This window comes from Lepisma saccharinum, chromosome 28 (assembly GCF_977018435.1).
Source record: "Lepisma saccharinum chromosome 28, izLepSacc3.1, whole genome shotgun sequence".
Taxonomy (NCBI): Eukaryota; Metazoa; Arthropoda; class Insecta; order Zygentoma; family Lepismatidae; genus Lepisma; species Lepisma saccharinum.
Window position 1 is genome coordinate 29,466,601 of NC_139256.1, and position 15,007 is coordinate 29,481,607.

A 15,007-nucleotide genomic window follows, 5' to 3' on the forward strand; every position below is an offset into this window, starting at 1 on the left:
TTGGAAAGAGGTCGTGTCGTGTGGGTGGGCAGTGATTCCAAGAATAAAACCTGTTTCGCACAAGTTTCAGAAATCCCACTGATTTTTTCCTGCCACCTTCAGTGGCATTTAGAAACGAATGTGTACAATTTTAACGGTAATTGAAAACTTTATACCATGTTCGTTGTTGTCAAGTTTATTAATGTCGTTAGCACGAAAATTGGAAGTGGGAGACTTTGGTGATTTAATATTGCAATTGGTAACACTGTGCAATGCGCTGCTGAATACACCCACGAGTTCAAGGTCCAGTATAAAGTCATTCTACTTCTTTTCATGATGGTCTGATGACTCAACGGGATCGTGGCAGTCTCCTGCAATAGTTGCCAACTATTCCATTTTCCACCAGATTTCGTTATATATTCAAGCCCTGTTCGTACTTCTCAACATTTGTTATTTTTTCGGCTTCTTATCTCGTGACGATGAAAATAAATGAGGAACTGATGAAATAGATGAAGAATAAAGTTTGTTACCGACAGTTGGTGTCGCAGGAAGAGGGAGTTGTCCTTCAAAGGATAGTCAATTTTACAAGCAAAAAAAGGCAAAATGTGGAACTTTCATATAGAAAAATAATACATAGTATCTCCTTGCAGTGATAACTAACGAAGATCCTGAACACGCTACCTACTGGTTATTGAATGGAAGAAGATTGTTAGCAAATAGGTATTATCATAATGTTCTTAAAGCGTCTGAAGCATTCATGTTTGTTTGCATCATGATCGGTGCTAGATGAGAAGGGGGTTCTCTCGTTGCCACCATGTTAAGTGCAGGAGCTAGCCCCAAGGCTCGAGAAAACATCTTCTCTCAGACTCTCATAACAATTTGCACTTCAAGCTCTGGTCGTGGCTAAATTGTATATATAGGGTGTATTCATAAAACACCGACAAACTCTTACGGTATGCGGAGAACATCAGAATTAATAACTTACCTAATAACATTTTGAGCATCATTGTTCAGCAATCAGCATTGTACATCATATAAATCCATAAAAAAAAAAAACTATAATGAGATGTAGTGAAATGTAATCCAATGTAAAAATCCAATGTCGAAAACATGAATGTACTCATTCTAAAGGTGAATAAAACAATCTATCTACAGTAGCTATCTATCTGAATCTATTGCATTGACCAGATTGTTTCGGTCGGGCGGGCTCGAAGGTGAATGAAATATTTTCTGGAAGTTCTGAATTGTTTTTTTATGGTTTAGAGAACTGCATAGGACTTCATAATAGATAATTCTACTTAAAATCAATGCAACCATGTCGGCCGAACTGTACCTTGGACAAACAAGAGGCGAGTGTACAATATGTGCTCACTAAGGAAAGCAAATGAGAAGTTAAAAGGAAATAGAAGAAAACATTAAATTATTTATTGTGGTGCACATTTATTCCTTCTCTTACGCAAAACACAACACCTCGATACTTTTCGAATGCTTACAATAGTTCTTGAATGACAACAATATTTTATAAATTGGCTTTCAAATTCTTCATAGCTTCTTATGCAAATGAAGCCACATTACAACATGCACACCAGTTTTTTTTTAGTTAAAGTTAGCAACATAGTCATCTTCAGTCGGCGGCCCAAACAGCCGATCCAACGTTTCTTTCGTCACTTCCTGAAGAGTGCTTGGCTGCCATTTTGGCTTTCCATCCTTGTCTAGGAGAACTGCTCGAACACCTGGAACACAAAAACAATAGAATATTAAATGCGTGCTGGCTATAATTAATGCACAAATATTGCTGGGGATTAAGTTCGCTACCACTTACGCGCCAAGAAGTTTCGGAAGGGAGGGAGGTTAAGCCTACCTTTATTTTTTAAGCAGCCAGTCATATATTTTTACCATCTTTAACTGCATTCAACACACTTATGTTTTGGAAAAATCGAGCCAAGGGGAGAGTTATATAGCCCATACCAACCTCTTCCCTTCTGAATTTAAATTTAATATTTACTTCCCTTTCAAGAAACTTAAAATAAAACCACAAATAAATTGGTTGATGAACTTTCATAATAGATAAATAATTATAAATCATTACAGATTACACAGCCTCATCATTAACGCATACGTTTAACCTTTAAATAAAGTTTCAGCTGTTTAGATGGAATGAAGCAAATACTTGACTATGAAACCATGCCTGAGAAAACGCGGCAACATATGTCTACTTAAGTGCATAATAAGATGTTAGGTTACATTTTAGCTTTCAATGAAGGATAATGATCAATCATCCAATTAAAGTTAATCTTAATTTACTTACTTAATATGTATGATATGGCATAAATATCTGATAGTGAGAGATAAATCATCAGTTAAAATCAGGTCTAATCTTTTATCTTCCCTATTCTTTAAAACTGCCACCCTGTTTGGCTGCTGAAAATAATCCTTCCAGGATTGATTCTGTCCTCAGCTATCTCCCCGCCATTCCTCGCCATAGAATACCTTCCCTGACACACCTCAATAACTTAGATATATGTCTGTTTTGAGTACCCAACCTCACACAAAAAAATCATGAATGGTAAAATTAAAACGAAATTTCTAATAAATCCATTTAATCTTCAACTACGCATACGACCAACCCTTAATGTAAAGTCATTCCACAATCCCACTTCCTTCTTCAATTCTCTTTTTCTGTAGGCTTCCGCACTTATACAATAACCTACCTTCAAACACAGTTTCCGAAACTCGTTATGTCATTTTTTTTTCTTGTGCCATCCTGTGTGTTATTGTTGCTGCTGCTACTTATGCTCGTATTACACTTGTTACAGTTTCAGTACAAAATGGTCGTTCAGTGCTTTGTCTTGAATTTAAGTAAATAAATAAGTAAACAAAGATACAACTAAACTAAAGAAATCCATTCTACAATTCACAACCCCACGAAAGAAGAGTTATAATATGCCACTGCATCACAGTACTGATTATGTAATAAGAACTTGTAACTTGGGATTGATTGATTGATTTGCGGGTATGAGTGATGGAAGGCCAAGGCCGGGATTTGAACCCGGCACGCCTGGTGTCGTTGCGTGATGTGCTGACCACTCCGCCACGGGGACCGGCTTGTAACTTTGGACTCACCTTCTAGAAAGTCGTATTCAGCCATCAGTCTCTGAGTGAGAAGAGTTTCCCTGTACAAGCAATCGGCAAGTGGCAATCCTCTAGCCTCTTCTATAGCCCTCTTAGTCACCTTTAGTGAGGTTGGGGACCTCCGCCGCAATCTCTTCGCAGTTAATTGCGCCCAGTCTGAACCATCCTTGTCCAGACATTGCAAGATTTCTTCAGCAGTCTCGGCAGAGAAGTATCTCTCCAGGTCGTCGAGGTGAGTCTGAAGCGAGAACTCCCTGTGCGACTTGAAACTGCTCGTGTACTCGTCCAGGACAGCCTTGACGGACTCTCGAGAACAATCTTCGAGATCGAGGAGCCTCGTTTTGAGTTCAGAGAGCCGACAACCGTCACACATGTGCGTAGCAAATCCCGCATGGTACGCATCCTGAGCATCAAGGGTGCACGCGGTGAGGCCGATGTACGCACCCAATTTTCCCTCAACCTGGTTGAGGATGTACGTCGCACCGTTGTCAGGGTACAGCCCGATTGCAGTTTCTGGGAACGACACGCTTGCGTTCTCCGTTGCAACCCTGAAGGTGCAGTGCATGGCCAGGGCCGCCCCGGCCCCTATTGCCGGTCCTTGGATCAAGGTCACCACCGGATATGGAAGTTTGGACATCATGAAGAACATTTCATAAGAAGACGCCAGCATCTGTCGCCTGTCTCCCTGCATCTCAAGAATGAGCTTCAGGTCTCCCCCTGCGGAAAATATGGGACCTTTTGCACAGATTACTGCCAACTTGGTGTCGTTGTACCATCGCATCACTGGCTCTCGGATTGCCTGGACGTCCAGAAGGTCTATGGCGTTCCTCGTGCGTGGTCTGTCAAGAGTTACGAGAAATTTATTTCCTATTCTCTCTAAGACCATGCCACGTTTGTCAGAGCTGAGGAATCTCCTTAGAGTAGGGCATTTGGCTAGTGGTAAGATGCGGTGAGTCAGCATCCTGTAAAGAGACAGAAATCTTCTTACTACGTATGACTAGGAAACTTGATTCTTCGCAAACGCGATAATATCAAAAAATGTTAATTTTTGCCAAAACTTGTGTATGTATACTAACATGTTCTAAATACGTTTTTCATACATTCAATATCGCGAATTTGGCACAAAATGCAAATTGTGATGTTTTTAGTGAATTTCAACACATTTTGAGCTTAAAAACGAAAAATACAGCAAAAACACAACGTTGTAGATAAAGTGCACCATATTTATGGGTGTATAACGAGCAAATTTTACAAAATCATTCCCACATACACCCTGAGAAAACTATAGTCGTCCTGAAATCAAGGGGTTCCGTGTACGATTCTCGTCAGAGGCACAAAACACAACGGTTCGAATTGCACTTTTAATGCTTCACTTTTCTGCCACTTTTGGCTAATAAAGAAGATAAGGATGAATGATCAGCTTGATTAGATAAATACTGACACTTAGTCTGTGACAGAGTTGAAAAAGTTGCTGAAAAAAGGCTTTTGTAGTCCACTTTATGTACAGATAGGCTAATCGGGACTGGATCTATAGGCTCTGTCCCAAAGGTGCAAAGTAATACATACTTGAAGTGTGGTTTTGACGGAAGTGACGTCACCTAGTATAGTACAGAAGCATGCAAGAACGCAGCTCTCAGCACAGATGCTTGGTGACTAGGTCACGTGATATCCACACTAGTTGCTCATTTGTTTTGAATCGCGGAGATAGAAAGCCAGCAACACGGGTTAAATATGCGTTATGGGTCAGCAAGTTGTTGGTTAAAGTTCTTCTAATGTGTGGAAATGTATGTGTACGAACATTTGAAAATGCTATGTGATTTCTATGGTTGTAAACAAGTGTTTAAAACGCGATGGAAACAACGTGTCCTCAGTTCTATCTACTGATCGTATTTGGCGCTGCAGTCGAAGTACAATTCGAAAGACTTTCACTTCCAGTCCACAACTTGAAGACCGCACTCCAAGACCATGCACGCTTCAAGTACGGTCTTGCACCTTTCGGACACGGCCATAGTATAAAGTGAGATCCATATGTGTCTCCAATGGGTACTGAACTGGGGAAGCAACTGTAGGGATGGTAGCCTCGGCAAGGTCTCGTCCCGTCTCATTTGAAGAGGTCTGTTTCATTCTCTTTCGCTTCGAGCTGTATATGCTTGTCTGGTTCCTAATGTCGTCTCTATTTATAAACTCCCTTCTCTTTCTCGTCTCGAAACCCGAAATCTAATATATAAAAATGGATGTATGTGTGTGTGTTTGTTCCGCCATAACTCTCGAACGCCTGGAGCAATTTCAACCAAACTTGGTATACATATCACTTGGAATATGGAAAGAAATACTGTGGGGGTAAGACACCCCTGGCACCCCTAGGGATGGGGGTGGGAAGGGGTGACATGTAAAAATAATCTAAAACGGTCGATATTAGTGTGGAATCCATAGTTTTCGGGGTCGCTAAGATGAATAGTGACACTCCCCATGCCGTTCATCTCCAAGACACATCTGGCACCCCTAGGGGTGGGGGTGGGAAGGGGTGAAATGTAAAACGACCAATATTAGTGTGGAATCCATAGTTATCGGGGTCGATAAGATGAATAGTGACACTCTCAATGCCGTTCAACTCCAAGGCATATCTGGCACCCCTAGGGGTGGGAGTGGGAAGGGGTGTGACATGTAAAACGGCCGATATTAGTGTGGAATCCATAGTTTTCGGGATCGCTAAGATGAATAGTGACACTCCCAATGCCGTTCAACTCGAAGTTCAATTTACACTATAGTTAGAATTCATTATATTCCTGTCTAATAGAAGATTGGGATAAATAAATACCCGGGCAACGCTGGGCAATCCGCTAGTATATAATAAATAGTCGTATGTGTTACAACCACACAAACTTTCACGGCGTATAGAAGTCAACTTTCTGTTTCATGCCTCGTTTCGGTACTACGAACCCTCGAAAAATGTAATTTTATCCTGAATGTATGCAACCACATTATGTATCACATTTGTCCCTAGTGTACAAAATAGATGTCTTATTTTTATAAACAATCAGATGGATATCTGTTTAGGACAGATATGTATGACGAAGTCGCACAGTAGAGCAATCTTGGATTTCAAAAACCAAATTTTCACACGAAAGTTAATCTACGTCTCGGTCTTGTCTCGACAGTCCCGAAGTCTGATATCGTTCCTGTATCGAGTTTTATAATATGGTCTCAGCCTCGGTTCTACTCCTATGGGCGAAAAGTAATTCATGGTCTGGGACAGACTGTTGGAGTTGGAGTTTGAGGTTCGTTCTAAGTACACTTTTATGCACAGATAAGCTAATTGGGACTGGACCTACAGTTTAAAGTACTACTGTGCCTCCACGAACCCGGATCACTTGAATACACAGCGACGAAGTGCAACAGGCTGTCATAAGACGTTATCATTTTATCTGCATCTTCTGTAAGAACTTGCATAATCACTGCGTATGATAAAGAAGTCAGAAATCATTATCATTACGTAAAAACAGAGATGAATAGTTGTTGCATACAATACAATTAAATATGCACTAAATTCACGATAATGAAGGGATCATGTCTATTTAACATAGCCATAGCTACAGGCGGGGGTACAAGGGGCGGTCGCCTCGAGCTGCGAACGAGAAAATTACGAATACATGAAAGCAGCCTGTGGAAGTTTTAGCATTAATATTAATGTCAGTTTGCAAAATGTATTTATCTAAACTTTCCTTGGTAATACAACCTTTTCTGTAAGTCTCATAAAATCCTCCACATTGCTGAAGAACATACATTGCGTACGATTTATTCATGACGTGATATACAGAAATTCGGAAGAGTTCAAAGTAGAGAAATATGTGACATGCGAGACTTAAGAAAATGTTCAGTATTGAAAAATGTCAGTTGTAAAATATTTTTTTCGGCGTGGTGTGGATGTAAGGGCAAATTTAGTGCCAAAATGACCACGCCAAGTCAGGCTTAGGTGAAAAACTTGTGGGGTGTTAAGTAGTGTTAGGAGCATGTACGTAGATACGTATATCTCTGTCCTGCGCACTACTAGGTCTGCGGTGGCCAAGGCCGCCCGCAGAATTTATTCTCGGGGGGGGGGGGGGCAGAGCATTTCAGTCATATGAACTTTTATTGTTGTTGTTGTTCTTGTTGTTGTTACTACTACTACTATTACTACTAGTGCTGCTGCTACTACTACTACTACCACAATTGCTGCTGCTGCTGCTGCTGCTACTACTACTACTACTACTAATACTACTGCTGCTGCTGCTGCTACTACTACTACTTCTACTACAATTGCTACTGCTACTACTACTACTGCTGCTGCTACTACTACTACTACTGCTGCTGCTGCTGCTGCTACTACTACACTACTCCTGCTGCTGCTGCTGCTACTACTACTACTACGACGACGACGACTACTGCTGCTGCTGCTGCTGCTACTACTACTACCCTACTACTACTACTGCTGCTGCTGCGGCTGCTGCTGCTACTACTACTACTACACTATTGCTGCTGCTACTACTACTACTACTACTACTACTACACTATTGCTGCTGCTGCTGCTCCTACTACTACTGCTGCTGCTGCTACTACTACTACTACTTTTAAAATTGAAATTGAATTGAAAATATTTCGGCGTTGTATACAAGTTCAGACTCGAATCGACTATTTAAATTGAAACTGGATTTGCCTTGTTTCCTTTTCATAAACATCTATCACTTTGTTCATGAACAGTTTTTTGTCTTTTTGTGCTTTTTCATAATGTACAGTCCTCCTCAGTGGCCGTGCCGGTGGCAACCCACCATCGTGAGGAAATTGGGGAGCTACAAGTGAGTAGCTTAACCCGGTCTGGGGTATCTCCTACAACGGCTGGGGGTTCGACAGTGCTGACCCCACGTCACCCCATTTCCGGTCGAAGATCACCGCACCTCCAGGTAGGATTGTGGGAGGGAGACTGGCAGTCAGGAGATAGGCCAAGGCCCTTCGAGGGCTATCGCGTCATGGGATATTATTATTATATTAGGTAATATAAGTTATCATAGGAATCTATCAACAAAAGGTAGTCAGAGACTACACTAGGTGAGAAAGTCCAAATTTGTGCATTCGTAGTTCTGACCAGGGGCGCCGAATGTTAAAATTATTGGAGGCTCTGATTACTGAAATAATTGATGAATGACTCACTCTCTCCCTTTTTTAAGTTTTGGCTTCAGTATTCGGAATCTCATGAATGCAGAATATAAAGCAGTGGCGTCGCTAGGCCATCTGCTTTGGGGGGGGGGGGGGCTGCAACCAGATACATGACTTACTACTATTGTAAATATTTTTAATGTTTGAAAATAGCAAAGTGATTAATAAGACAATAATATATAACAAGCATAAGGAATTAAAACTAACATAGATTTACTGCATTAATTTTTATGAAAACAGATGGATATTCTTGTTCTGTTTTTCTAATGCTGGTGAACTATGTCTTTATGTATCAGCTGTACTCTGCGGTTCGAATTTCCTACAAAATTATCAATAACACAATCCACACACAATTCATGGCACTCTTCCTTTTCCGATTTCCGATTTCAGGCGCTTACTTCGAATAATAAATTTGTCCATTGTTGTACGAACAACAGTAAATGTCACAAAAAGCTTTGATAACAAACACACAATATCACAAACTCCGTAACACAAAACGCACCACTATCGTTTCCTCGCGTAGCAACCGTTGTGAAAATAGAATAAATGACGGCGATCGTTTGCACTGTTGCCAGCTAAAGACATGACGTGTCAGATGTAAGATTGTGGTTTAAAACAAACTGTCACAACAAAACGATTCTTTCCCAGAATATGTATCTAGAGGTATGTTCCTGCATTAACAATTGTTCAAATATGTTTTCTCGAAATACTGTATGTAATAATAGCTAAAAATTGGGGGGGCTTATCGAGGGATTGATGGGGCTGAAGCCCCCTCCAAAAGGGTCTAGCGACGCCACTGGTCCACGGATGGTTATGTCACAAGTTTCGTCAACCATAATAGTAAAATATTTCCGACTTTTAATATCTGCTACCACGGAGCGCAAAACAGATCTCCCTAATATATCAATGATCTCTTTCTGAATCTCATGTGTGAGCCATTTGTAGTCCGAACGTCCCATCCACTACCCTAGTTTATGCACATCGTTTTTTGAAACGATTTTTAGTAAACATTTTAACAATACTCATAATTACATACTTAGTATAGCAATAAGTCATGTGTTTTGCTGTCTCTGGTCATAGCCCCCCCCCCTAAAGTTGATGATTTAGCGGTCTCGGCCCCCGAAGTTGATGGTCTAGAACATTTCAAATGTGTATTTAAAGTTAAGTTCATGTGGCACAATTCAGAGTAAACTTTACAAGAGAAGCAAAATAATACATTAGATCCTCTTAAGCAAAATTATTTGGGGGCTCTGCCCCCACATCGTTAACATTGGGGGGCTCGAGCCCCCCAAGCCCCATGGAGTCTGCGGCTATGGTTCTGACATTGATGCGACGATATGCATGAAAGCGAAGAGTCAATTCTTTGAAGATTGTTTACCCCTAAAGCTATACCTGGCACCCTTGTAGTGTCGCCAATTGATTGAGTGACAATTTGGTTTTTAAGCTGGCAACACTAGTGTTGACGTTTCCTTTAATCCATGCCTTAATCTTCTACCTTACCTTAATCTGAAGGTGTGTTAAGTTTAACAAAAGGAACGAAACGAATAACCTTGCCTTAGCATCCTTGCACTTGCTCTTTCAAATATACCCAGTATTTCTAACTTACTTGTAATAAGTTACACACAGCAGATCTATATAAGTATGTCTTCTAATAGAACCAGCTACAATTCCTCACAAGATCAATGTTTACATACGACGTGTAGGAAGTGAACTTGGAATAATAATGGTCAGTAACCTTCGTATATTTAGCATTCAATGGCATGGCCCGGAACAGTAACAAAAGCTAATCGTATCACTAGGATCATTCAGCAAGAAAACGAAGTAGGGGAGAGTAGTGGGGAGCAGAATGGCCTAGAATAAACTTTACGCAATGTTCTCACTACAGCTTTGCGTACGTAGTTTGTCAGCTACACCTCCAGGTGTCAGCATGTGGCGAAAAGGATAGAATCTAATTTGCAATTACTCTACTAGATGTCACTACCTTGTCAGTCTGTACACACTTTAGTGAGGCTGCTGACGGGTTCTTTTACGAAAGGAAATATCAGATTTATTTCAGAGAATAATTTGTTCTATTCTCTATTCCGGGAATATCTGGAGCAAGAGCCCGCATAACGGAAGAGAAGGGAAGAATGCGAGTGGGCGGAGCGAAGCAAACACGCTGCTGCAACGGCTAGAAACTGAAGTTGCTCCCCCCTCCACGCAATCCCGTTCCCTTGCAATTGTTCATGAGTCGAGTTCTCGTCGACCTTCGTGGTTAGCACAGCGCACTACGACGGCAAGGATCCCAGGTTCGAATCCCGGATAAGACATGGGTCGGAATGAGAGAAATAGAGTTGAGAAAAACTGATAACATGTAACAGAGAAAAGACTGAGAGGGAAAACTACCGCTTAGGGGTTTTACTTCATTTTTGTTTTTTAAAAAATGAAAATGTCTCTCGAGTCACTACTTGCTCGCTAACTCCAGAGATACCCGGGACAGAGTATACCATGAACTTTTTTTTTTCGTCAACGGCAAAGTTGCGTCTTGTCCCTTACATGCACTACTTCCGTGTTTTTTTGAAAACATGGTATCGTATCTTAGAGAATGCCAGCGACAAATCTCGCAAAACATTTCCCGTACATAGCGGCTAATGGGTTAATTTTGTCAAACGCAGCGTATTCTGCCGTCGACTTAGTTAGACATCACTGCCAATCGTGTTGACCAAGGATGCCCGCAGAGAAGGGCCACGGAGTCACTTGCGCCTACTGAGATATCTGGATACAATTCAAATGGTGAAATTGTAGCGTGAAGACATAGCAGGGGTGATTCCTCCATGTAGGAAGTGAGGAACTTTCTACAGTTCGTTTATACTTATTTCCAGTTCTGTACTCTTTAAGAGTTTAATGCGCATTACAAAATTATGAGTGCAATGTAGGTTCGCTACTCAACTGTCAGGAGTCAATCTGCTGTCACTCGCTCGCTCCAGATCTGCTGCCCAAAGACCGTCCTTGCCTGCCGCTGAGGAGGGTTTCTCGCCATAGTACAGTACAGCCAGTTTTACGAGACCGCGAGCAAGTTCCAGCAGTTCCCTGAATCAGTGATGCCAACTCTAGTATAATAGTTGTAAGCCTAGCAAAATTTGAACTTCGTTGGCACCTAGCACTTTGTGCTTGGCATAATGGTAAAATCCAGCATCATCTCAAAAACGGGCGTCTCTGGAAAATAGAGAAATAGTATTCTAATAAAGATATTTTGAGGAAATATATATTTTAAAAAAAATCTCCAGATGTTGATTGTACTCATCCAGAGGACTTGTTTCAAACAAAAGGAAGTATGCTGACCAAGGAACAAGCAATTACAGGCCATGGCCGATCCTTTTGTTTTCATCTTTTCATTATCGTCCCCGATTTAAAATCTGAGGAATATTTTATAAAAGGAAATCGGTAGAAAGTTAGGGGTCACAAATAAAACAAACGGACGCCGTTACCAGTCATCCAATTTTTTCAACTTTTTTCAAGCACTTTACTGAACTAATTTTATTGAATGATCGAAATTCCTAATGTTGCTTAACTCTATAATAAATCATCAATAACGCAGTTCACAGCTCCAAAATAGCTGCAAAAATTTAACTTGAAACTACTACAGTCATCACAAAATTATAACGGTAAATTAATAATAATTGTATAATAATAATAATAATAATAATAATAATAATAATAATAATAGACCTCCATTATAATTTTATCACATTTAGCGTAATCTAAGAGTTAAAACAGCACTTTTTCTTATCAGAAAGTTGGTATTGGCAAAGCTGTTCTCAATCCACACATGACAGGCAGGGAGGGCCTGCAGCTAACATTACAAATGCAGTGGCTAGTACGTACAAGTTACAAACGATACGTGTCACTGTGTTATTGAACGCATTCTCGAATACATCTCTCGTGGCCGTGTGCACGAACGAGGATAAAATTTTAAACTCGGATCGGGAAAGGATCACCGGAAAATTCCATTGCACGAAGACGGTTCAACACTTGATCGCGATCTAGGAACATCAAAACGAGTTTATCTTCTGATCGGCCATTCGCCACCGTTTGGGTGTTTGATCCTGGTTCACGATACTGACGCTTCGGCTGCAGGCAGTTGTTTTTGAATATAGAAAAGAGCGGAAAGTGACATCGAGGGCTTGCAAACGCTAGAGATGTTGGATGTACAGTGCTGATAATTCGAGAACTGTGTAAACTAAAAACTGGCAAAATAATAATAATAATAATAATTTGTGGTTCTGTGGTGCAAAATCGTAATGTTTCAAAATACTCTACTTTCTATCCCAGAACACAAAACATATATAAATGTCATATAGTAATTGCAAGTTCAAGGTAAATTAGAACAAAGCAATAACGATATTGCTACATGTTGTTCGAAATATGATTGTATAAATTTACGAAAATACATGTTATGGGCTATTTGCACGACACGCCAATATAAATATATAAGAATTAAGAAATTAAAAATTCAAATACTTACCACAGTACAGTAATAAGTAATAATAATAATATATCTTTATTGAGCGGGCGAGGTAGCGTACGTACGCTGTTCTCTCAAAATCGAATGCATTTCGTAAAGCATTCAAGTCCCGTAGAAGAAGGTTCCATGCTTTCTCCTTATCCTCTTGTCTTGTGCCGTCAGTTCTTTTTTAATTTTTTTTATTTTTTTTTACACTCTACTACATCCTTGTACACGTTGACAAGGTTGATTAGTACATCTCTCAAATTCAGAGAAGTTTGCAGCCCGAATTATTTTCTTCTCCTACATGTTGATACTCTAACACATCAAACTACTCTGTGGGGTTCTTGATTGTCATTTGTTTTAGCCAACCAATCAGGTATAGCCTTACAAATTAATCTCGGATCAGTTGAACGGAATCTTGTGATCGTCGTTTTTCGTTGGTGCAATGTAAATCATTAAACCAAGTTCATTTAGAGTGGATTAAAATTGATCTCGTTCATCTGAACTTCGAAATAATCGGCGTTGGTGCACGCGGCCATCGGTCTGTTTACCAGAACTTCCTACACTACACCCAAGATAATTCACGAGTCGCCACTGAAACATAGATGAGGGATGCCATGAAAGTGCATAGTGAAAAGTACAGAAAGATAAAGAACTATTATCAACAAAGTGATAGATGTTTATGGAAAGGAAGCAAGTCGAAACTAGTTTCTATTTATATAGTGGACCCAATTCTGAACTTGACAATAATGTCACGATATGAAATCTTACTCTACGCCAAGTGCTTGTAGTGGAAATTCCTAGCTTGGAGTAGATAGATGCTTTGCTCATTTTGAGGAAAGGTTGGCGATGCATGTGTGCTCCAACATGGAGAACATGCAATGTTTGGGGGATGACTATGCAAATTTCCTAGTGGTGGGGATGCATTGTGAGAATTTTCTTAACTGGGGAGAAAGCATTACCCCATCAGGGGGAGGCGTCGCCACTGGGTGGGCTCTAGCCCACCTTAAACTCGTCTTAGCGCACCCGTCTGCCCATCCAAATTCAATGAATATTATATTATTTACATAACGCAAAGTAACAAGCTAGTAAATAATTATGGTATAAAGCACACAAAGCGGCCTTAACAATTGACTAACATAACTCAGTTTCACTTCAAAAGTGAAGAACGTTTCTAGATTCTCCATTAGGTTGGTTTCCTTTCATTAACGTGCGAAGATTGATTACGTCCCCCATAATGATAAAATTAAACTTTTAACACATGTAAAAACAATGATAAAACCTACAAAAATAGGAAACAATTATTGAATAGATTTGATCAAAATGGTTATTCTAGAATTATTTTTACTGTTCGGGTAACTAATGAGTTTCGATATAAATTAAATCATTTTTAATGTTGTCAGTTGAATATAATTTTTCCATTATTATGTTTTCAAGCTTCATTTGTTTTGTAAAAGCCTAGAGAAGCTTCTCTTTAACAGATGAAAGCTTATTTAGTTTTTTTTTATAATATTCATTTTTTTTTACAAAATACAGGAAATTTATATGCCGACTTTTTAACACTAATAAAAATTGCATACACAATATTTGTAATAATTGCATTATAAGTATTAATTTGAGCCATGAACATGAATGTTCCAGTACAGCACAACGTTCATGAAACGTTGCTCCATCTCGAAAATCTCCCAGTACCGGCCCTGGCCATGACCACCAAACCAGAGCCCACCTAAAGATATTTTATACACCCTTGAGCCCACCCCAAGAAAAATATCTGGCGACGCCATTGCCCATCCCCTCCTACCCCGACATTGAGCCCTACTTCTGAGAAGAAATCCTGCGGGCGGCCTTGGTGTTGATTACATTGTAATACATTTAAGAAATCAAAGATACATTTAAACTTCAGGTGAGTCCAGTTGCTTGCAAGTTATCACGCAAATGAGAATGTGTCAAGTGATGATTAATAAGTTGATTTATTTACGATTCACGACTTCCTAACTCAGGAACTATAGAAATTCCAATAAAATCAGTGTCATATCAGGAATTATGGAAATTCCAATGAAAACAGTGTCATCTCAGGAACTATGGAAATTCCAATGAAAATAGTGTCATCTTAGGAACTATGGAAATTCCAATGAAACAGTGCCATCTCAGGAACTGTGGAAATTCCAATGAAAGCAGTGTCATCTCATGAACTATGGAAATTCCAATGAAAACAGTGCC

At 39.9% G+C, this 15,007-nt stretch overlaps 1 protein-coding gene across 4 annotated transcripts in view; it reads right to left on the reverse strand.

Moving 5' to 3' along the window:
- Nucleotides 1–1,416: 1,416 nt before the first annotated feature.
- LOC145980790 (3-hydroxyisobutyryl-CoA hydrolase, mitochondrial-like) overlaps nucleotides 1,417–15,007 on the reverse strand; it is a 157,992-nt gene continuing 144,401 nt past the window's right edge. For 3 of the 4 annotated variants that reach the window (XM_083113872.1, XM_083113876.1, XM_083113874.1), the window contains 2 exons: nucleotides 3,103–4,073; nucleotides 1,417–1,712 (listed from right to left, as the gene is read on the reverse strand). In XM_083113872.1, the coding sequence (XP_082969998.1) occupies nucleotides 1,576–1,712; nucleotides 3,103–4,073 (1,108 nt within the window). In that variant the 3' untranslated portion in view covers nucleotides 1,417–1,575. Of the gene's footprint in view, nucleotides 1,713–3,102; nucleotides 4,074–9,907; nucleotides 10,043–15,007 lie in introns of those variants that run through there. The other variant, XM_083113873.1, reaches the window with a different exon arrangement.